Source organism: Crocuta crocuta, unplaced genomic scaffold (assembly GCF_008692635.1).
Source record: "Crocuta crocuta isolate KB4526 unplaced genomic scaffold, BGI_CrCroc_1.0 scaffold186, whole genome shotgun sequence".
In the NCBI taxonomy this organism is placed as follows: domain Eukaryota; kingdom Metazoa; phylum Chordata; class Mammalia; order Carnivora; family Hyaenidae; genus Crocuta; species Crocuta crocuta.
In genome coordinates, this window is record NW_027551569.1 from 6,941,917 (window position 1) to 6,963,087 (window position 21,171).

The 21,171-nt window shown below is 45.3% G+C and overlaps 1 protein-coding gene across 6 annotated transcripts in view; it reads left to right on the forward strand.

The window, feature by feature from the left end:
- AREL1 (apoptosis resistant E3 ubiquitin protein ligase 1) overlaps positions 1-11,230 on the forward strand; it is a 50,243-nt gene extending 39,013 nt beyond the window's left edge. For all 6 annotated transcript variants that reach the window (XM_077750634.1, XM_077750640.1, XM_077750637.1 and 3 more), the window contains exons 11-20: positions 73-194; positions 1,155-1,230; positions 1,995-2,104; positions 2,639-2,818; positions 2,988-3,113; positions 4,627-4,756; positions 4,844-4,902; positions 7,876-7,965; positions 8,345-8,520; positions 8,625-11,230. In XM_077750634.1, the coding sequence (XP_077606760.1) occupies positions 73-194; positions 1,155-1,230; positions 1,995-2,104; positions 2,639-2,818; positions 2,988-3,113; positions 4,627-4,756; positions 4,844-4,902; positions 7,876-7,965; positions 8,345-8,520; positions 8,625-8,727 (1,172 nt within the window). In that variant the 3' untranslated portion in view covers positions 8,728-11,230. The remainder of the gene's footprint in view (positions 1-72; positions 195-1,154; positions 1,231-1,994; positions 2,105-2,638; positions 2,819-2,987; positions 3,114-4,626; positions 4,757-4,843; positions 4,903-7,875; positions 7,966-8,344; positions 8,521-8,624) is intronic.
- Positions 11,231-21,171: the final 9,941 nt, after the last annotated feature.

The following is a 21,171-nucleotide window of genomic DNA, read 5'->3' on the forward strand; positions in this document are numbered from 1 at the left end:
GGGGGAGTGACACGGCCTGCACAGGTGTCTTGGAATGAGGCTGTAATCAGGATGGATCTTCTTGCTCCTCAGGAGGCTCTGAGACCTTTCAGGACAAGGTGAACTTTTTCCAGCGAGAGCTTCGGCAGGTACATATGAAAAGACCACATTCCAAAGTCACCCTGAAGGTCAGCAGACACACGTTGTTGGAATCGGTGCGTAGTTTCGTTTCCATCATCAGTGGTCAAGTTTTTGCAACTGGAAACCTCTTTGGTGTTTGGTTATATTCTGCAGGTTGAAGCCCCAGTTTCTCTTCTCTTTAAACATATCTGTTAACAACTGCTCTTCTCTATTTTCGATTGTACTAAGGCTGGGGTAGATTTGTTCTAGACATGTTATTCAGGGGAGAGACTCGTTGACACATTGGCTTTATAATCTGTATGGAACTCGTTCCTGAACCAACTCCTGGAGCTTCTGTGTGGGGAAAGTAGAAGTAGTCGGTAACAGAAGAAGGTTCTTATTCTTGAATCCCTAGAATAGGAGAGCTCTTGTTAGGTTAAAAGGAAATGATTTTTGTTGTCACTCTGGTCTGATGGGAAAGGAACACCTGATGTGTGTCTGTCTCCGCTGCACAGACACTGGCAGAATTCTTGCATTCCTCAAGAATGAGAGGGCTTGGTCCCTGTCCAGAAAGTGTTGGTGATGTTTGGCTCTAGTAGGTGTGACTGGAAACCCCTTTTCTCAGCCACCTTCTCTGTGTGGCATGGCTCCCTGTCTGAACATAGCCTTGTGGATAAAGATTTCTAGTGGACGCTGTACTCGACTAAACACCAGGACTCCTTAGTTCTCTTGCTGACAGCTTACTAATTTGAGTCCTTTATGTAAGAGTTTTCTCATTAATAAAATGAGCATAAAAAAAAAGCTTCAACTTCCCAGCAAAGCAATGGTATAAAGATGAATTAGATTGTTTTTTTTTTTTTAAATCTGAAATTTCTTCTGGAGATCTGTGCATTTTAAACAATAAGATGGTACGATTAAAGCTTATGTATGAGTACTGTATTTCCAAGTACTAATGGTTAAAGGGACAATGGCGTTGTTCTCGTGTTTTTTGTTTTTAACACCCAAGAGATGCCAGCCAGTCTTCTGACAGTTTCCTTCCCTTCACTGCTTTTCAGTCTCTTAAAGCCACTCGGAATTTCTCCATCTCAGATTGGAGCAAGAACTTTGAAGTGGTTTTCCAAGATGAAGGAGGTCAGTTTTAAAATTTCATGTTCATTTTCTTTTTTTTTTTTTAAGTTTATTTATTTATTTTGAGAGAGAGAGAGAGATGGGGGGTGGCAGAGAGAAGGGAGTAGAGAGAGTATCCCAAGCAGGCCACATGCTGTCAGTGCAGAGCCCCATGCAGGGCTCCATTCCACAAGCCATGAGATCATGACCTGAGCGAAATCAAGAGTCAGACACTTAATTGACTGAGCCACCCAGGTGCCCCTCATATTCACTTTCTTTAACTCTTCCCCACTCCTCCTCTCCTCTTTATCTGCTTTCCACAAATAACAAAAGTATCGTCCTCTGCCGTTGCCCCCACCAAAGCTTATTTTTCTAAAAGAAAAAGAAATCACGAATTGCAACAGAAAAGGTGGTGTGGACTGGCCAGGTGGCTTGGTGGCTTGCAGAGCACAGACACAGGGACTGGAGGGCAGGCTCTAAGACTTTGGACCAGAAGGGAAGGTAACCTTTGTAAAACGAGAGAAATGTCCATTTCCTGGGATCTCTGATCTCCTGTGTTTCCATACTAGGGGGCATTAGCTTAGTGAGTAAAATATCTTGAATCCTTTAATCCTACAGAAAGGGGTGGGGTTTCCAAAAAAAGCCCACAGTTTAGGTGGGTTGGAATGGGGAAGCACTAATGTAGTGGAATGGAAGGAAGGTGGAAAGAATCAAATGATGAATAAAGGAACACAAGCAGTAAGAGGTGGTAGGCCAGAGTCACTTTTTATTTTTATTATGCTTTTCAGCTCTGGACTGGGGAGGGCCTCGCCGGGAATGGTTTGAGCTAATCTGCAAAGCACTATTTGATACCACCAATCAGCTCTTCACCCGATTCAGTGACAACAACCAAGCATTAGTGAGTTTGTGACTTCCCTGTGGATGGGTGGAAAATGTCAATTGTATTATAATAGAGAACTCTAACAAGGATTTGAGATTATGAAGCTGTCCTGGAAATCTGACAACCTGTGTCTTGTTCGTAATTTTTATACTTACAGTATAAACCAATTAGATTGCCTCCCTCCTCTTTGCGTTTATTATTTCATGTGTAAAATAAGAGAAAATGCAGATGATGAGTATGTGACGAAAAAGTATTTTAGTACACTGGCCGTTCTACTAATTATTATTGTAATGACTAAGGCACTTTCTCAAAACGTACCTTAAGCTATTGAATTTTGTACAAGATCTTTGACTAGGCAGAGGCATGAAGAGTAGAGAAGTAGACTTTGTTCGGGAGGGGCAGAAGATCTGAAGCAGCTCTGTGCTGACTGCAGGGAGCCTGATGTGGGGCCCAAACTCACCAACTATGAGATCATGACCTGAGCCAAGGTCAGATGCTTGACCAACTGAGCCACTCAGATACCCCCAGAGCCTTTTCATCTCTCTCACACAGGTACATCCGAATCCTAATCGCCCGGCTCATCTACGCTTGAAGATGTATGAGTTTGCAGGGCGGTTGGTGGGCAAGTGTCTCTATGAGTCCTCTCTAGGAGGAGCCTACAAGCAGTTGGTCCGAGCTCGATTCACCCGCTCTTTTTTGGCCCAAATCATAGGACTACGTATGCATTACAAGGTAATGTCTTAGGTATAGCCTTTTTACCAAGGCTCCTGGCTATTAATTCTGGAATCCCTCCACTCTCAGCTCATTATTAAAATGGAAGGGGTACGTGGTTGCAGGCGGTTACAAATTGCCCTTCTGGGTAAGAGTAGTCATGTTCTGTTCTGTCTTTCTGTCTTCTCAGTACTTTGAAACAGATGACCCAGAATTCTACAAATCTAAAGTTTGCTTCATCCTCAACAATGACATGAGTGAGATGGAGCTGGTCTTTGCAGAAGAGAAATATAATAAATCAGGTCAATTGGATAAGGTGAGAAAGAGAACCAAAGCCAGAGGGTCCCATGGTTCCCAGCCTCCTCTAGAGCAGGGCTGTCAAATGGAGATTTCTGCAATGATGGAAATGTTCTTTATCTGTGCTGTCTTTTGGACACCCAACATGTGGCTTGTTATTCAGCAAATAACTGAACTTTTCACTTTATTTTATTCTCATTAATGTAAGCACAGGAGGCTAGTGGCAACCATATCTGGACATTGCATCCCATGGTTGATGATCTTGGCCCATTTCATGGCACAAAAGACACATGTACTGATATATCCTACTGATTCCTACTTTGCAGTAGAAAAAGAACTTAGTGATAATGAAGCATCACTGCAAGAGTAGCTTTGGGGGAACAAGGGGGAGAAGAAGGGGGAAATGGTGGGGGAAAGGGAGAGAGGCAAACCATGAGAGACTCTTGAATGCTGACAAAAACTGAGGACTGATGGATGTGGGGGGGAAGGGGGATGGGCATGGAGGAGGACACTTGTGGGGATGAGCACTGGGTGTTATGTGGAAACTAATTTGACAATAAACTATTTGTTAAAAAAAAAGTAGTTTTGGGGGGAACGGCAGTGTCTTTCTCGACTTTAGTGGTAGTGTAGTAGGTGACTCCTATTTTAGCACTGTGCCTATATATTTAAAAAAAATTTTTTAAGGCTTATTATATACTTTTGAGAGAGAAACAGAATGAGAGCAAGGGAGGGGCAGAGAGAGAGGGAGACAGAGTCTGAAGCAGGCTCCAAGCTCTGGGCTGTCCGCATAGAGCTCAACTCGGGGCTCAAACCCACGAACTGCGAGATCATGACCTGTGCCGAAGTCCGTTGCTTAACTGACTGAGCCACCCAGGCACCCCGTCCCTATTTATTTTTAAGCTTTTTTGATTAGAAAATTATTGGCCAAAATTATTTTGATGCTGATTTGGTTCCATTTATGTTGTGGGGTTTAAATAGCATCAGATTATATTTACAACATTAAAGTTGTAGTAATATGCAACTGAAAGCAAAATAAAAACTCAAAAATTATGACCACTGATACCATTTTACTGATAATCACATAGCCTCTGAACACATTGGAAAGGAAAAGGAACAGTTGTTCCCATCTTAGAATTTTGAGATCTAAAAAGACTTCTTTATTTACTATTGCTCTGGTTTTATTTATTCTCAGATAAGTAGGCTTAGGAGTTTAAGAGAAAAGGTCAGTTGGATAATTTTGGATCATAGAGACATGAGGATATTGCTAACAAGGAACCATAATATCTTCCTGTTCCATCCCCACTATTTGACCAGGTCAGAGAAGACTCACTCTGATCCTGTAGTAGCTAGTAGAATGTGCCATGGTGGGACCGCTGAAGCTTACTAACTGTATAAAACAAGGTGTGTTCAGAAGCTGATACTCATTGCTGTGATGGAGTTCAATAATGTTGTGTTTATGGGACATACCGGGCGGGTGTCATCTTATCAGCTTCCATCTGCAGCCTCCCCCCTCTGTCTTTTGCCTCTTTCAGGTGGTAGAGCTCATGACAGGTGGAGCTCAAACCCCAGTCACTAATGCGAATAAAATCTTCTATTTAAATCTACTGGCCCAATATCGACTGGCCAGTCAAGTGAAAGAGGAGGTGGAACACTTCTTAAAAGGTGAGAGCCTGTCTGTTCTTGGTCTTGAGATCAAAATCCCTGTATCCATGACATGGGCCTGGCTTTAACTCGGCTACTTTGTTTCAGGCCTGAATGAGTTGGTCCCTGAGAACCTTTTGGCTATTTTTGATGAAAACGAGCTTGAAGTAAGTGCTTGCAGTTGCAGACCTCCATTCTTGACTGGGTGTTTGAGTGTGCCCAGGAACCAGCTTGTTATGTCTTCTCTTATGAGATGAGGTGGGGAAGTCCTTCCTTTGAGAGTTGGTTTCACTTTTGTGACCCTTCCATGCATTTACCCTTTCTCCAGCTTTCAAAACATTAGAATGTAAAAATTAGAAACCAAATAGCTAATTATCTTTGAAGAGTAATAATTAACAGTCATTTATTTGTCAAATATTATTGATACTGATTGAATAGTCAAGAGCATTGTTATTGTGTGCAGTCCATGTAAATCCTGTGACATTTAAAGTTGATTTAAGGGAATAGTAGAATTTATTTGTTCAGAGACTATTTATTCTTTCCTGTATGAGACACTTACACAAATGACCTTTGGACAGTTGAGGCATTAGAGAGCTAGCAATTAATAGGACCAAGTCCCTGCCATCAAGGAGCTACGTCCCAGGGAAGGAGACAAACCAAAAGAGGTGACGTATTTCAAAGCTTGGGGTCACAACACTATATAGTTAATATATTCTTATTTCAGATCCTGTGACAACTGAAAAATGCTATAAGATGGTGAATACGTTTCTGTAATTATCAAAATAGAACTTGTAGTCAAAAGATAAAATCATTTGGTTATCTGTTGCTCATAGATGATACATAGAAGGCAAAGGCAAATTATCGGTTTCCACTTCACACAGCCTTTATGAGGAGTGTGTTTTTGCAAACTGTTGCCTGTAGGGAGGAAATCCTTCAAAAATGAGAAAACAAAAACATAGTTTCAGGTGGTCTTGTACAGTGTTTATCCTTATTAACTGAATTGGCTTCAAGAACAAGAATTAAAGCCAGGTGCAATGTTCATCACATTTGTACTTCAATACATGAAATTCAAACAAAATGAATGCTCCATCTCTGAGTCTAAGGTTTCCCATAGACCTATCACCTAGTGCTATTTATTTTGGGGGCTGAGGAATAGCCAGCTATTGGCATATTTTGTTTTACCCTGAAGCAAGCATGGCGTTTGTAACAATGTGTAAAAGTGAATAGGAAGGAAGGACACTGTCTTACAGCTGCTTGGCACCGTATTCTCACTTGTTAGCTTAGCAGGTTCTTTTTGAAGGAGCCAAGGCTCCTAGGTTTAATGTGGGCTTTCCTTGTCTCTTGATTAGGATGCATCATTCTTTTTTTTTTTTTTTTAATGTTTATTGATTTCTGAGAGAGAGAGAGAGCAAGAGACAGAGAGAGCACGAATGTACAAACTGGGAAGGGGCAGAGAGAGAGGGAGATACAGAATCTGAAACAGGCTCCATGCTCTGAGCTGTCAGCATAAAGCCCTAACTCTGGGCTCGAACTCATGAACTGCAACATTATGACCTGAGCTGAAGTCAGATGCTTAACTGACTGAGCCACACAGGTGCCCCAAGATATATCACTCTTTATAGCTTTTGAATGAGTACTCACAGTCTGCTAAGTCATATGCTGGAGCCTGAACCAAATTAGGACATCAACAAGATGTTTAGGTTCTGATGTCATTAATGTTCTCTTTTTTTGGTATACTTTTTAATTTATCTGATCAAGTAGAGGCAGGGCTAAAGGGAAGGTAGTAAAAGTTCAATCCATATAAGAAGGATGGATCCTGGGAAACAGGAAAGGCCATCTGAAATATTCATAGGAGCTGGGGCTTTTCATCAGAGGAAAGGGGCCTGCCTTTTCTTCCTGGTGTTCCCAGGCTCTGTGTTTCAATTCAAAATTATCTACAACAGTATTTCCTTTTTTTTTTTTTAACAAGAAAGCAGTTCTTATTCCATATGCCTTTTTATTTTATTTTTTTTTTAGAGANAGCAAGAGACAGAGAGAGCACGAATGTACAAACTGGGAAGGGGCAGAGAGAGAGGGAGATACAGAATCTGAAACAGGCTCCATGCTCTGAGCTGTCAGCATAAAGCCCTAACTCTGGGCTCGAACTCATGAACTGCAACATTATGACCTGAGCTGAAGTCAGATGCTTAACTGACTGAGCCACACAGGTGCCCCAAGATATATCACTCTTTATAGCTTTTGAATGAGTACTCACAGTCTGCTAAGTCATATGCTGGAGCCTGAACCAAATTAGGACATCAACAAGATGTTTAGGTTCTGATGTCATTAATGTTCTCTTTTTTTGGTATACTTTTTAATTTATCTGATCAAGTAGAGGCAGGGCTAAAGGGAAGGTAGTAAAAGTTCAATCCATATAAGAAGGATGGATCCTGGGAAACAGGAAAGGCCATCTGAAATATTCATAGGAGCTGGGGCTTTTCATCAGAGGAAAGGGGCCTGCCTTTTCTTCCTGGTGTTCCCAGGCTCTGTGTTTCAATTCAAAATTATCTACAACAGTATTTCCTTTTTTTTTTTTTAACAAGAAAGCAGTTCTTATTCCATATGCCTTTTTATTTTATTTTTTTTTTAGAGAGAGAGAGAGAGCTTGTGCATGGGGCAGAGGGAGAGAGAGAAAGTTAAGCAGGCTCCGTACCCAGTGCCGAGCCCACATGGGGCTCGATCCCATGACCCTGGGATCATAACCTGAGCCAAAATCGAGAGTCAGATGTTCAACCGAGTGAGCCATCTAGGCACCCTAGAAGTTCTTAATTAGGGGTGTACATCAGTAACAGGAAATTTTTTTTAAATACACAGGTTCCTAACCCATTCCTGGAGATTTTGATTCAGTAGGTCTGGGTTAAGGCTTTGGGCATCTGCATATTTTTTTTAAAGCTGTGTGATTTTTACCACACTGGTTAGGAACCATTGGCCTATTATAATTGATTTTCCTAAAGCAGAGTTCTGGCATTATGCTCTCACCTTATGGTCTTTTTCTTGGTGTTTTCTTTATTCCATATTTTGCATGTTAACATAGGCAATTTTGATCTTATGTTGGGTCTTTTCCTCTGACTGTCCTAGTAATACGTGACTATCTTCTCCAGCTGCTGATGTGTGGAACTGGGGACATCAGTGTGTCTGACTTCAAAGCCCATGCAGTCGTCGTTGGCGGCTCATGGCATTTCAGAGAAAAAGTAAGTGGGCCAAACTTCCTTTCGTTGAATTTGTGCCATGTTATAAGGAGGAGCTTTCAGAAGAGAAATGTTGAGGAGTCAGAGAGGCAGACATCGACTGGGAAAAAATGACACATGAGAGAAAGACGGGTGGTTGTCCAGGCATATGGGAGCCCTGGTCCCTCCGGGCTGTTGTGCTGCCCCCACAGGAGTCGTATGTGAGAAATTAATCAGAGACTGCTCTGCTGACCCTGAGACAACATAAATTCCTAAAGAGGTTGTCGACTCTAGGCCATTGCTACCTGTGTCCCCCATCCCAAGGTACCCTGTTCTCTCCCCAGGGGTCAAATCCTAGGCTGCACGCTGAGTGGGACCCCCACCTGTGCTCTCTTGCCTGCAGGTAATGAGGTGGTTCTGGACTGTGGTTTCCAGTCTGACCCAGGAGGAGTTGGCTCGGCTGCTACAGTTCACAACAGGCTCCTCTCAGCTACCACCCGGAGGTTTCGCTGCCCTCTGTCCCTCTTTCCAGATTATTGCTGCTCCGACCCATAGCACGCTCCCAACTGCACACACGTGGTAGGTTCCAGACTGCCCAGTGCATGCGCATGGGGGAGGGTCTTCCCAGCCCTTGCCGGTGCTTCCGACAGTGGGAGTTAACACTTGTCCCCTTGCCCTTCCAGTTTTAACCAGCTGTGCCTCCCCACATATGACTCATACGAAGAGGTGCACAGGATGCTGCAGCTGGCCATCAGTGAGGGCTGCGAGGGCTTTGGCATGCTCTGACTGCCCGCCTGCCATCTGCCTGGCCCTGTGCTTTCCAGAGCACCCAGGTGCATGCAGCAGCGTGTTAGCACTGACCCTGACGTACACGGAGCACACACGAATCATCGGCCAGAAGCTGCTGCATGCTCCCCAGTGGCTGGAGTGTTTGGTCACCTGTGAGCTGGAGCCTTCCCTCGCTGCTCCCTACACGTCTCCCCCACAGGCCACTTGGGCATGGTATGCAATGGGAGCTGCTCGCTCAGTCACCAGAGGAGGACCATGCTGCTGGAACTTCACGTGGTTCTTAGAAGATCTCCATTGTGGGAGCTGCTTCAGTAGCTGAGGGGCATTACACAAAGGGCCTGGCTTTCTTAGAAGGCTACATCCGGCTCACTCAGCCTCCTCTGCTGATGTCCCTGAGAGGTCCCCTCTGCAGCCCTCACTACTTGACCGAAGGTGTTGTGCATCCCTCTTGTGGGCAGGGCGGTTGCCTCTTCTCACCAGGAGCTGGGAGAAGCACAGAGAGGAAGTGGCCCACATGAGCAGTCTTCATTTGTGTCCCTCTGCACAATGGCAGGCTCAGGCCATGGCACTGGACTACCTCTAACGGGGACTGATAGCACAAAAGGACCTTTTTTTGTGGTGTCAGAAGTGGAAAAGGAGTTTTTTCCCTGAAGGCATTTCTGGAAACGATCATTAATCCATAAAGAACTCTCTAACCTTTTTTTTTTTTTTGAGTTTGAGCCAGTGAGAAAAACAGACCCAAGAATGTGAAAGATAGTTGGGCTATAGCTTCCAGCTTCCAGTGCTGAATATGATTTTCCCTTAGGGCCTGAGGCACGTCTAGGCACATGGCCGGCTTGAAGACTACTGATGTTTGTCCCTGAGTGTGTGCTTTACACTGAGGTGTGGCTGGGCCTGGCCACTTACCTCCAACTTCTTCAGTCTGCTGAGAGCTAGGCATTCTTTAGCTTTCTATGGAAGGAAATTTTGTAGCAAGTGATTGAGACAGTGAGTGTAGCAAGCTAAGGATCCCTGATTCTCTCCTTGCTTGGTTTTCTCTGGCAGCACTGAGACAAGGAAAAGGGCCTGTGGTTGAAGTGGTCAACCACAGGCCCTTGGGGTCAGGGCACTGGGAACATACATAGAGGAGCTGTGTCAGATAACAGACACCCAGCTGCTTAGTGACTTCACTCTGTATGTTGCCAGCAGGAGTCCCAGTGGAGGGAGGGCAATCTAGTAGGTTCGGTTACACGATGATTGAAGAGAACCTGCAGCTGTCTCTTAGAAGAGCACACCATCCTTTTTCATTATAGTTTGAATGCAAGCATCTTCAAGACTCAAAATCTCATCAACCTTCCAAATTTCTGTGTTGAAGAAGGCTTTGCTGCAAGCTACCTTTCTCAATGGGGCATTCAACCCTGAGAAATTACAAGCCATCTTTACTGCCAAAACCAGCAAGTACAGAGACCAGAGATGAGGCAGGACTTACGGCAATGCCCTGGCCTCCCGGAAGCGTGTCTGAGCCCTCCCGTTCCCAGGGATCACAAGGAACAAGCCCTCCTGAGCTGCTACAGTTGCTGCCTGACCTCACTCCTTCGCAGTCGTCATTTGTCCTTGTTGGCATGGGTGCTGACCTCACTCATTCTTGGGGCCCGGGATCCAGCATCAGGGCCTTGACGCCCACAGGGTCCTCCATGCCACACGGTCACTGCTCTCCTCAGGGACCAGGACAAGGTGCTGCTGCTTGCCCCAGTGTTTTCCCATGGGACACATCCAGGCAAGTTTTGTCATCCCCCTGGACAGTGCGATGCTGCCCCTCGGGCCTGGAGAGGGGCTTCCAGCTGGGGGTACATGGGCTGTTTCTGCTGTCTTTGGCAGCTGATCCTCTTCTGGACTCTGCATTCTCCCCTCCAGTGGCCCTCCAGAGACTGCTGCTGGAGCTCGATTTGATTTTCTTGGCTAGCTCTGTCATTTTAAGCTCCAGTCATAGCACTTTTCAGAGCATTCTGGGTGCCACCATGGCCATGTGCGTGCCTGTGGTGGGCCTCGGCCCCAGGGTCTTTGTTTAACAAAACCCTTTGATACTGTTGTGGTTTTCTACTCTTCCAGTGTATTCTGTCGCCGAAGTCTGTTCCAAAGTATCTTCACTCTGTTTGGCCTTTTCTTTTTCTCTTTTTGTCTAATCCTGCTCTGGTACTAGTCAGTGTGGGAGAAAAAGGTACGTGTCAGAAGGAGGAATGTGTGCTACTTCTCGGGCAATTTTTAATTTCCTGTTTCTTCTTTTGGCCATTTATTTATGCCCTTGTGGCCCAGGTACTTGGGGAGCAGGGCAGCTGAACGACTGGCCTTTTAGTGTCTTTGAAGGAAACCAAGCGGCAAGTGAACACCAAGGAGAGCATCCACGTGTTTTCTAGAGACCAAGCCCTGCTGCAGGTCCGTCGGGCCAGGCAAAGGGGCCAGACAGTTGTAGCGAGACTGTAAATATTTTGTACAGTAAATAAATATTGAAATGGGTTACAGAGCAAGTGACTCTTCTTTAAGTGGCGACTTGGCTCTAACTGGAGGTGGGGAAGGAAAAGAAAGATTTAGAAATATTTTTGCGTTTTCCAAATAATTCCTTCAGAAGCCGTAAGCTCCGGGTAGAATGCGCGCACAGAGCCCTGGTCTGTCCTGGGTCTTCCCACGCCTCCATCCGTCCTTGACCATTGTCCCTGATGCCAGGCAGGGCCATGGTGCCAGACAGGTGTTTGGCCTTGTTGGGGAAGTAATCATGGTGTCATTACATATTGATTCCCAGTGGAGAAAATTGGAAAATCCAAAAAATACCCTTTGGAATTGCTTTTAAAATACTGATTTTTGCCCCATCTCCCAGACCTAGTGACTTGGAATCTTAGTTTGAGCACCACCCTTAGAGTGCATTCCCTCTACTCCCACATCCTCAAGCTTCTGAGTGATCTGAGATGCCCTTAAAAAAAAAAAAACACAATTCTGGCCCTCTAACTTCATGTTTTTAGGTTACTAGTCTTACATCTCTCATACTTGATGCTTTTATGACTTTGAGTGTGTCCCTGGAAATGGTCATTATTGATTAATTTCAGCCTATCATGAAGATATTCTGAAGATTCAAGAGGGTGTTCAGATTGTTCTTGAATTAACACAGTAAGTACTAATTTCAGCCTCTCTTACACTGTTACCTCTGAGCCACTGCAGTGAGCCCTCAGACCTCTGCCCAGCCACACTTCTCGGAGGACCACAATAGAGATTGTCTAGCAGGTGGCTTGAACCAGAGCCTCCTTGCCTCTACTTGTGCTTCACTTAGACCCTCAAGCATAATAGAACAACTCCAGGTATTCTACATACTTTTATTTAAAAATGAATTTCCTTTTTTTCTTTTGAGATGTACCATATATACCAACAAAAGGTCTGTAAGCTTGCACAATTTAATAATTACAAAGGAGAGTTGCCTGGGTGGCTCAGTTGGTTACATCTGGCTTCTGCTCGGGTCATGATTTCACGGTTCATGAGTTCAAGCCCTGTGTCAGGCTCCATGCTGACAGCTCAGAGCCTGGAGCCTGCTTCAGACTCTGTGCCTCCCTCTCTCTCTGCCCCTCCCCCACTTGTGCTCTCTCAAAAATAAACAAACATTTAAACATTTTTTTCAAAAAAGGAAATGACTCAGCACTAAATTGTCTCAAAAATTGTCAAACAGGCTAATATTTCTGACTCAGAGTACTGACTCTGTGCAATATCTAACAATGCCATTCCAAAGTTATCAGAGAGCTTAGTATTTTTGGTTTGGAGCACAGAGGGTGGACTTAGAAATGCACGGGAGGTATTGCGATGATTTCAGTATTTGCACCATAGAGTGATAGAGAGGTGCCGCCTAGAGCCAGTTGTGCCTTGCTGTGAATACTTCCCATCCGCCCTCCCCCACCCTGGTTCAGTCCACTTTAATTCTGCTCACATAAAAACACTCTGTGATAGCCACAGCACGGACCTGGGCTCAGGTGTGGTCTCTAAAAGATGGTCCGTGAATTCCTGGTAAGAAGATGTGGCAGACACGGTCTAGTTCCAGATGTCAGAGTAATGTAGGTTTTTGATAATGGCACCAGAAGTACCTTCAGCAAAGTTGTCCAGCTTGTTGCTAAAGCCTGGCCAATAGCAGCAGCTTCTTCCAACACAAGGTGGCACATCTAGGAGCAGAGATCAAACACATCACAGCCATGATATCCATCACCTTATAAGAACAGCGTGGGGCCTCCTCTTCTAGATCCCTTTGGCCTTCCTTCAGGGAAAGGATGGTTAATTCATCCAGGATGAAGCCTTTGGGTGTGGTTGCTACCCAATTGGCAAACTAACATGACTTTTATCATCTTTGTTGACCCTGAATGCCTTAGACCAGGGTCAGCTGGCAAATCAGGCAACTTTCTGAGTGAGCAAGGTCTTAGGACTTCATCTCTTAGGGAGAACTCTAGGAAGAAGTGTGTCTTAGACTAATCACGGAGCTAGGTGAGGAGATAAATTTCTTTTTTTTTTTGTATGTTTTATTTGTTTTTGGGAGAAAGCGTGAGTAGGGGAGGGGCACAGAGAGAGGGGGACAGAGGATCTGAAGCAGGCTTTGCACTGACAGCAGTGAGCCCAGTGTGGGGTACAAGCTCATGAACTGTGAGATCATGACCTGAGCCAAAGTCATATGCTCAACTGACTGAGCCACCTAGGTGCCCTGATAAATTTCTTTTATAAACATCATTGTGTCCTTGAGCAGGTGACCCATCCTAATGACGGAACCTACCTGTATCCTATGTTTCCGACTCCAGAGCCCCTGGGCTTGTAGCCTTCCCTGCAGCAGAGGCATCTATCACTTGGCCTTTTCTCAAAGAGGATGTTCTTAGACCTATTTGCATCAAGTGGGCAGAATGGGACCCTCAAAGGATAGACAGCTATGAATTGGTGAGTGTGAATGTTCATATTTATTTTTAACTCCATGGTTCAACCTTGGGCAGGATAATCTTTCAATATTAGTTTCCTGTCCTGCAAAATGGTACAGTTAACTAAATAAGAAAATTGACTAATAACTTAGAGCTCTTGGAAGGTTTTCCTATATATAGTATGTGTGTTACCATATTGACTATGACTTAGGGCCCTGGTAATTTCCATAGCAGGAGTCTATATGGATCTAGGGGCAGTAGACGATGCTAGAGTGGATGACTGGTATGGGATGGTGGCTCTTTTTCCTCCTTGCCATGTTCAGGCAGGCCAGAGAGAATGGGTATTCAAGATGTCTAGCCCAAAAACCTGTGAAAAAGGCCCCAGATCAGTAGAGACCTCCTCTTTCTTCCATATGACTCTGCAAGGCCAAAGGAGGTATAAATTTCAAACTTATTTCATGTGGCATAGTGGCAAAGGCAATCTAGAGATAAGCAACCTAATACCCTTGATCTCCCTTAGCTCTTCTGATTACTGAATCGTGATAATAGCTGCCATTTTTTTAGTTCCTCCATAATGTTAGGAGCTTTAATAAATGCTGTCTTATTACTGACACTGACCCTGCAAGGTTGGTCTTACTCTCTCCATTCTACAAGACACAGATAGAGAGGATAAGTAGCTGTTGAACTTCCTTAGCTATTAAGTGACAGAGCTGTATTTGAACATGGGTCTTTTTCATGTCAAGGCCCAAGCTCTTTCCACGTTGCCAGTTTGTCTTAGGCAGGTTAGCTTAGACTAGGGAACAGCCCAGGTACTGCGCCACCAGTGCTCAGTGACTGCCTTACATTTGCTTGGTGACACTGCGTGACAGATAAACATGTTATACTTCTGTTTACCTGTCAGTCACTTTAGGATTTGGGATTTAACAGTAGGGAGAAGGCCCTCCTGTAAGAAATGGAACTATTGGTAGTGGCTTTAAAATCATTTGCATGTAGAAAGTTCCACAGAAAACCAACTAATGGCTTGAGGAAAGTGAGTTCCAAGTTTAAATGAACTGCGGAAGAATACAAGAACCCCTTGCGGATATAAGGGAGGAAAAAATCCTGAAATTTTAATATCCCCAGTTTGGTAGAAAAATCCATAGATCACATGCAAATGAAATCATTAGAATGAGGTCAGACACGCTACACAATACCCTGATGTTTATCTCTGGTAACTAAGTCTGCAGAAAAGGGCTCATTTAAATAAATCTTTTGTCTCTAAACTCTCCTTACATGAAACACAGCACCGTTTGGTAAAGGCCAAATTCCTGGTGGTTATCTCACTGAGGAAGCAGACTGTTTTCAAGAATGCCAGTTAAAGGGAGAGCTACATCTCAAACAAGACTGGTTCTGTTGAAACTATCAGCATAGCATCTTCCCTGGGTGGGGTCCTGTGCCTGTCTGGGATGAAGTCACCATTTCAACAATCCCCTCTTTACCTGCGTCATGGATTTGCACAGAAAGGAAACTTCCAGAATCTTCCCATCCTCCTTCTGCAGACCAACAATGTTCCCTCTCTCCTCAGAACTCCCACTCAAAGGAATTGCCAGGACATTCCTCTGTTTGCCTATTAGCAGAGTCAGGGATATCAGAGTATTTGCAAGCCAGCTAGAGAGTCTTTGATGGCTTTCATGTTCTGTTGAAAACAAGATGTTGTGTTGTGTAAGAGGAAGGTTATGTATGTGTCATCATTTTGCGCTAGATCTCGTAAGTTCTAGGTCTAATCCTGCTCCAAGCTGTCGTTTCGTTTCCTGCAAATGTACCTCCCCCGCCACCTCCTCCACCACCACCACCACCACCACCACCACCAGAAAACCAGGCAGACTCCCAAATCTGGTGTCTCTGTTCCCTCAGTGAGTCTGTGGCCTCCCTTTTCCCTTTAGTTCTTGTATAAATATACCTCCTCTGCATTCTAGCAGACTTTTCCTGTGTATCAGGCATTGTGTAGGGGAGCTAGGGACACACAAGACAGAATGTGCCTCTGAGCAGCTCACAGTCTTGTCTGGGGAGACAGACATATAAATAATCTAATTTCCTTCATTTCCTTCCCTCAAGGCCTGACCACCCAAACCCATCACCACCCATCCCCATAGATTCTCTCATTCTTGTTTAATCTGGGTGGGGGGAACATTTCTGTTTATGGACTTGGAGACTTTCCATAGTATAGGAGTAATGGCTGCAAGTGAAATTTGTCTGGCTCCTTACACATATACAAAGGGAGGGAATTTATGTTCCCTGTTGATTTTCAGAGAAGCAAGAACATTTGCAAAGTTGGAATCCAAGCCAGGAGACCCCTATTGTGCCATGAATTGGCCATCACCTGAGCAGGTTCTAGGAAAGGCTGGGAGAGGGAACTCAGATCTCAGGACCCACCCTCTCCTGTTAACCTCCTCTTCCAGACAAAGCAGACCTAAAGTGTTGACTTTGGCAGTGGGGGGACTGGCCAGTAGCCTGCAGTTCAGTGAATGAAATTAAAATCTTGAGTGGATGGGGAAAGGGAGGCATCTCCAACACTAACAGCAATAAGAAGGGTTCGTACAAAGGTGGCAAAGGAAAGAAAAGCAATGCCATTTCCAGTAAATCCAGAGGCGTGAAGAGACAAATCGACTTCATGAACAGCCATGATATTGGTTGAGACCATTATGGATGGAAACACTGGGCTTCACTACAATTTCCCTTGATGTCCATCACACCCAGGAAATGGGAGTCCTTCATCATCTCTTTGTAGTAAGCTTCAGTGGATGCCTGTTCCTCTCTGGGGTTTGGGCAAATCCTAATGTTGATACCCCAAGCTTCTGAGCTGGATCACAGCTGAATGTCCCTTAGGTCAGGGCACTGCCCTTAGGAAAACCTTCAGTGTTCTTTTCCCAGAGAGATTTCTCCTCTGATACTCCATTTATGGTGATGCCAGCCTGTCTCCTCAAATGGTCAGAGCAATGGAATTAAACTTGGGTATTCTCCTACAGTTCTGGCACTTGTTATCCTAGTCAAGGCAGACATGTTGGATCCTGACGGNGGGGGGGGGGGGGGGGCATCTGGAGATGGGAGTGGGTACAAAAGCCGTGCGTCTGTCTGTCTCACAGTGGTTCTGGTTTCAACAGTTCTGACTTAGGGTTCCCCCCTTTCCCTCCCCCACACACACCTTGAAAATTGTTTGGTTTTGGCATCCAAGCTGTGTTTTTCAGACAGCCTCTCATACCCAGAGGCAATGCTTTAAAACTCTTTTGTCAGGCCATATCTGGAGCTTTGGCTCCAAAAATGCCATTGTGGATTAGCTATACGGGGATTAAAAACAAAACAAAACTCTGCTTCTGCTTTTGGGGTGCAGGCTGTGCTTAGGGGCTTGGCGTGGTGGGGAAAAGGGGCCAAGATAGTGGTTGGCACAAGGATATGGAGAACTTCGGAAGCAGCGCCAGAGACTCTGAGCGTTGAGGCCCGGGAAAGTTTGGCACGAGTAAAAGCTGGGTATTTAACCAGGAACAGTCCCTCTATTTTTCTCGGCCTTGGCAGCAGGTCAGAGCAACAAGCAGTTCTAGCAAGGTCCACATCCTTCCTATTGTCTCCACCCCAACCTCACTCATCGTCCCAAACATCTGCTTCAGATTTGGTCTTGCTGTCTCCCTGATTCCTGTAACAAACCGTGGTGGTGAGGGCAAGGGACAGGTCTGCAGGTGTGGGAGGGGGAAGAGGAGGAGGAGGAAGGCTCTGGGAAAAGTCATTTGAAGGTTTCGTTTCAGGTGCTGCTGAAGGATTCAGGGGCTGACCTTTTTGTTTTTGTTTTAACACGTATGTACGTCACCAAAATCTAACCTGTAAATTGTTTCAGTTTCTGGGCAAAGGGAGCAAGGAAGGGAGGGAATTGGGACCAGCTGGGGATGTCTTCGGGCTATCACATGGCCTGCTTTTCAAAGGCAGCTCAGAGTCACTCCAGAGGGAGCGAACTGAAGTGATTAGTGCCCACAACGAACAGTGGAACAGTCGGGAAGTGCTAACGAGGTAGTAAACATTCTTTCTCCCGCGAGCAGCTGCATCAGAACAGCAGCACAGCTCTGGCAGCACAGCAGAGCGGGGGACCTGGCCGGGGCCTGGAGGTGGAGGAGAGGAGAAATAAACCAGTGCTAGCAGTTAGCAGTTAGTCAAGGCAGCCTCGGAGACTCACCAGGAGGCATTTCAACTTTCTCTAGCACCTGTTCTCAAATCCCAATCCATTTTAAGTGACAGAAACTCCCCAAGGGAAAATACTAGGGCGGCTTAGGAAGTAGTCACCGAACTCTTTATTTTATTTTATTTTATTATTGAAATAATAATAGCCAGCATCTAATACCGCACCATGCCCTGTTCAAGGACCTGCCTGTGATAACTCATTTAATCTTCACGTCAGTCTACAAGGTAAAGGCAATTACTTTTTCCACGTTCCAGATGAGGAAACTGAGGCACAGAGAAGTAACTTGCCCAAGGTTGTGTGTCCAGTGATGAGTCTACGTATCAAGTTGGCCCTGACGCTTTATCTCACATGAGATCAAAGGAGGTGGAGTTTGTGGGCAGGACAATCAAATCCAGAGAAGGCTGGTAAGAGAGTTTCTGGGGTTTGGGCTCATCTTCCAAGCCAGAGACAGATCGTGTCATCTTCTGACTTCTGGGACCACAGGGAGCCCGTCTGGCAGGCATTCTCCATCCGATCCCATTGTTCTATGCCTCCTGAGGCTTGCACTGCTCTACCAGGGCAGAGCTTGCACTATCCACCCCCCTCTCCAGGCCAAGAGGTGCCCCTCCTCTGACCCAGATCAGCTGGGGGAGACGCCTTAGAGAGGCCTGGGCTCCAGGCCCCTGGTGGGGAACGGATGAGGTGCTAAAGGGCAGGAGCTGGCCAAGGCCCTGTGGGCTGTCAGGAGCACCATTAAACTTCAAAGCTGAGGTGTGGGAACCAAGTCCATCACTTGGCTGGAAAGTTAGGAGCCTCAGTGACATCCAGTTCACCCTGGCAGGCATCCGTCTGCAGAGAAGCAACCGTGTGGGTAGTGACAGGCTGAGGGCCTCTTCCAGATGCTCCTGCCAGAGCTTTGCCAGAGCCCACTTCATGTCCTTTCTCCACTAGGACAGAAGAGTATGCTGGCGAGAAGTCACAGGGATCCCACCTGACTGGGCGGAGCCCATGGACAGTGAGTCCCATGCATGAAATGAACAAGCCCAGGACATGCCTGCCTTTGAACCTTTGCTTATGCTGCGCCCTCTGCCGCCCGTCTCAGTCCCTCCAACCTCCTCACCCTTCAGACCCAGCTCAGGTCAGCAGGTGACAGTTAAATAAGAGAGTTTATGAAAAGTGTTTGCACAGTCTCACGCATATGAAGCCGTTAAAAAAAAAAAGTAAATGTCCTATTATTATTAACAATGGCAAATCAATATGCACAGCTTGGAAGATCTGGGTTCAAATCCTGACCTTGCCCCTTCTTAGTTGAATACTCTTGGATAAATTGCTTAATTTCTCTTAACTAGAAAATACTGATTGTCACACCTACATAGCATACCCCACAGAGGGAGTGTGCAGCTCAGAGATAATGGTTGTGAAAGATGTTTTATAAAATTATAGAACCTCCTATGAATGTTGACATTGCCTTTCCCAATTCTTCTGGCTTAAGGGGGGCCCTGGCATTAGCGAAGCTCATATCCCCCCCATGCCAGCCCTTTGGGGTGATCTGATTCCTGCAACTGGCCTGGCTGTAGTTAAATCCCTGGAACTTTTTTTTTTTTTTTCGGAAGAAACTTTGGTTTAAAAATTAAAGAGGTAGGGGTGCCTGGGTGGCTCAGTTAGTTGAGCATCCAGCTTCAGCTCAGGTCATGATTTCATAGTTTGTGAGTTTGAACCCCAGGTCGGGCTCCGTGCTGATAGCTCAAAGCCTGGAGCCTGCTTTGGATTCTGTGTCCCCTTCTCTCTGTGCCCCTCCCACACTTGCACTCTGTCTCTCTCTCTCAAAAGTAAATAAACATTAAAAAAAAATAAATAAAAATTGAAGAGGTAAATTAAACCAAGAAAATACAAAAGGAGAGCAATGAATCCTGATATCTCCTGCTGTGAAGTCCAGCCTTCAATCACAAATTCACTTTGAGCCATGACCACAGGCCTCATCTGTAGTCCCTACTTTGCTTTTCCTGGTGGATTCAGGGTTGAGGGGTACCAAAGAAAAGGAGAGCCCAGAATAATAGTGAGGCACCCTCTTTTCTTACAACACAGAGGAAGTGACTAAAACCCACAGGTGTTAAGTATGATGTGTCTGAGCCTCAGAGGGAGTCCAACAGGTGTCCAGAGAAGCTAACGGGGCACACACACACTTGGAGCTCCTGGCTTGCATGAGCCCCTTCCAAGGTCATGTTTTTTTCCAAGATCATGTATTTTATAATATTTCACTGTCTCCACCATGATTTCTCCTCTGACACACGCTAATGTCAGATGGGGGGAGTTGGTTGTGGCGTTCAGGGGTGTGACTAAGGGATTTTGAGTTGAGAATGCATTCAGTTGGGCTTACTGTCAGACATTCATTTAGTTATGTTGGGAAAACATTCAGTTGGGTTACGTGTAATACACTTATGCTGTATAATACATTTATTGGTAGCTGACATGGTTACAAGTGGCTTTCTGGAATGTTCCCACTGCCCACTGTGGGGATTCACATGATGTAGTGACAGGTGCAGGGCCTACAGCTTATGACATCCAGTACCCAAAGTATTCAGGTAGGATAGAGAAACAAGGGCTGAAATATACAGACTCAGAAGCCAGTCTATGAAAATTCTTTTACTCATCAGATGGTCAAAGTATATTGAGGTTTCCTGTCATCTGAGGCTAATAGAATTGGGGGATCCCTTGTTAACAAAAATAATACAAATTAGGTATGAAGGAGGATATTTATGTACAATAAGAAAAAAGGTCACAAAAGATTTTTAAGCTAGCAAATAGCACACACATCACAAAGACTAGAAAAGTAATCCAGACCAGCATCAGGATCTGCCTCTGTTGGCCACTGTATGTCTCTGCCCTGTCTGATGGGATATGGGAAGAGGAACAATAAAGAATTAACTTCAGGGGGCGCCTGGGTGGCTCAGTCGGTTAAGCATCTGACTTCAGCTCAGGTCATGATCTCACAGTTCGTGGGTTCAAGCCCTGCGTCGGGCTCTGTGCTGACAGCCCAGAGCTTGAAGCCTGTTTCTGATTCTGTGTTTCCCTCTCTCTCTGACCCTCCCCACTCACACACACTCTTTCTCTCTCACACACACAAATAAATAAAAACATTTAAAAAAGTTAAAAAAAAATTAACTTCAGGATAGTCATTTGGGTTCCCAGAGATAGAGAAAGGCGATAATGATTAAATATGGATTTTATGCCTCCTTGTGGCACCTTATGCAGGTCTCTGGAAGGAGGACACAGACAGTCCCAAAGCCAGTGTCCAGTGTCTCCGTTTCTTGAGCTGAGGGCTGAGAGCTACAGGCCAGGGACCATCCCGCC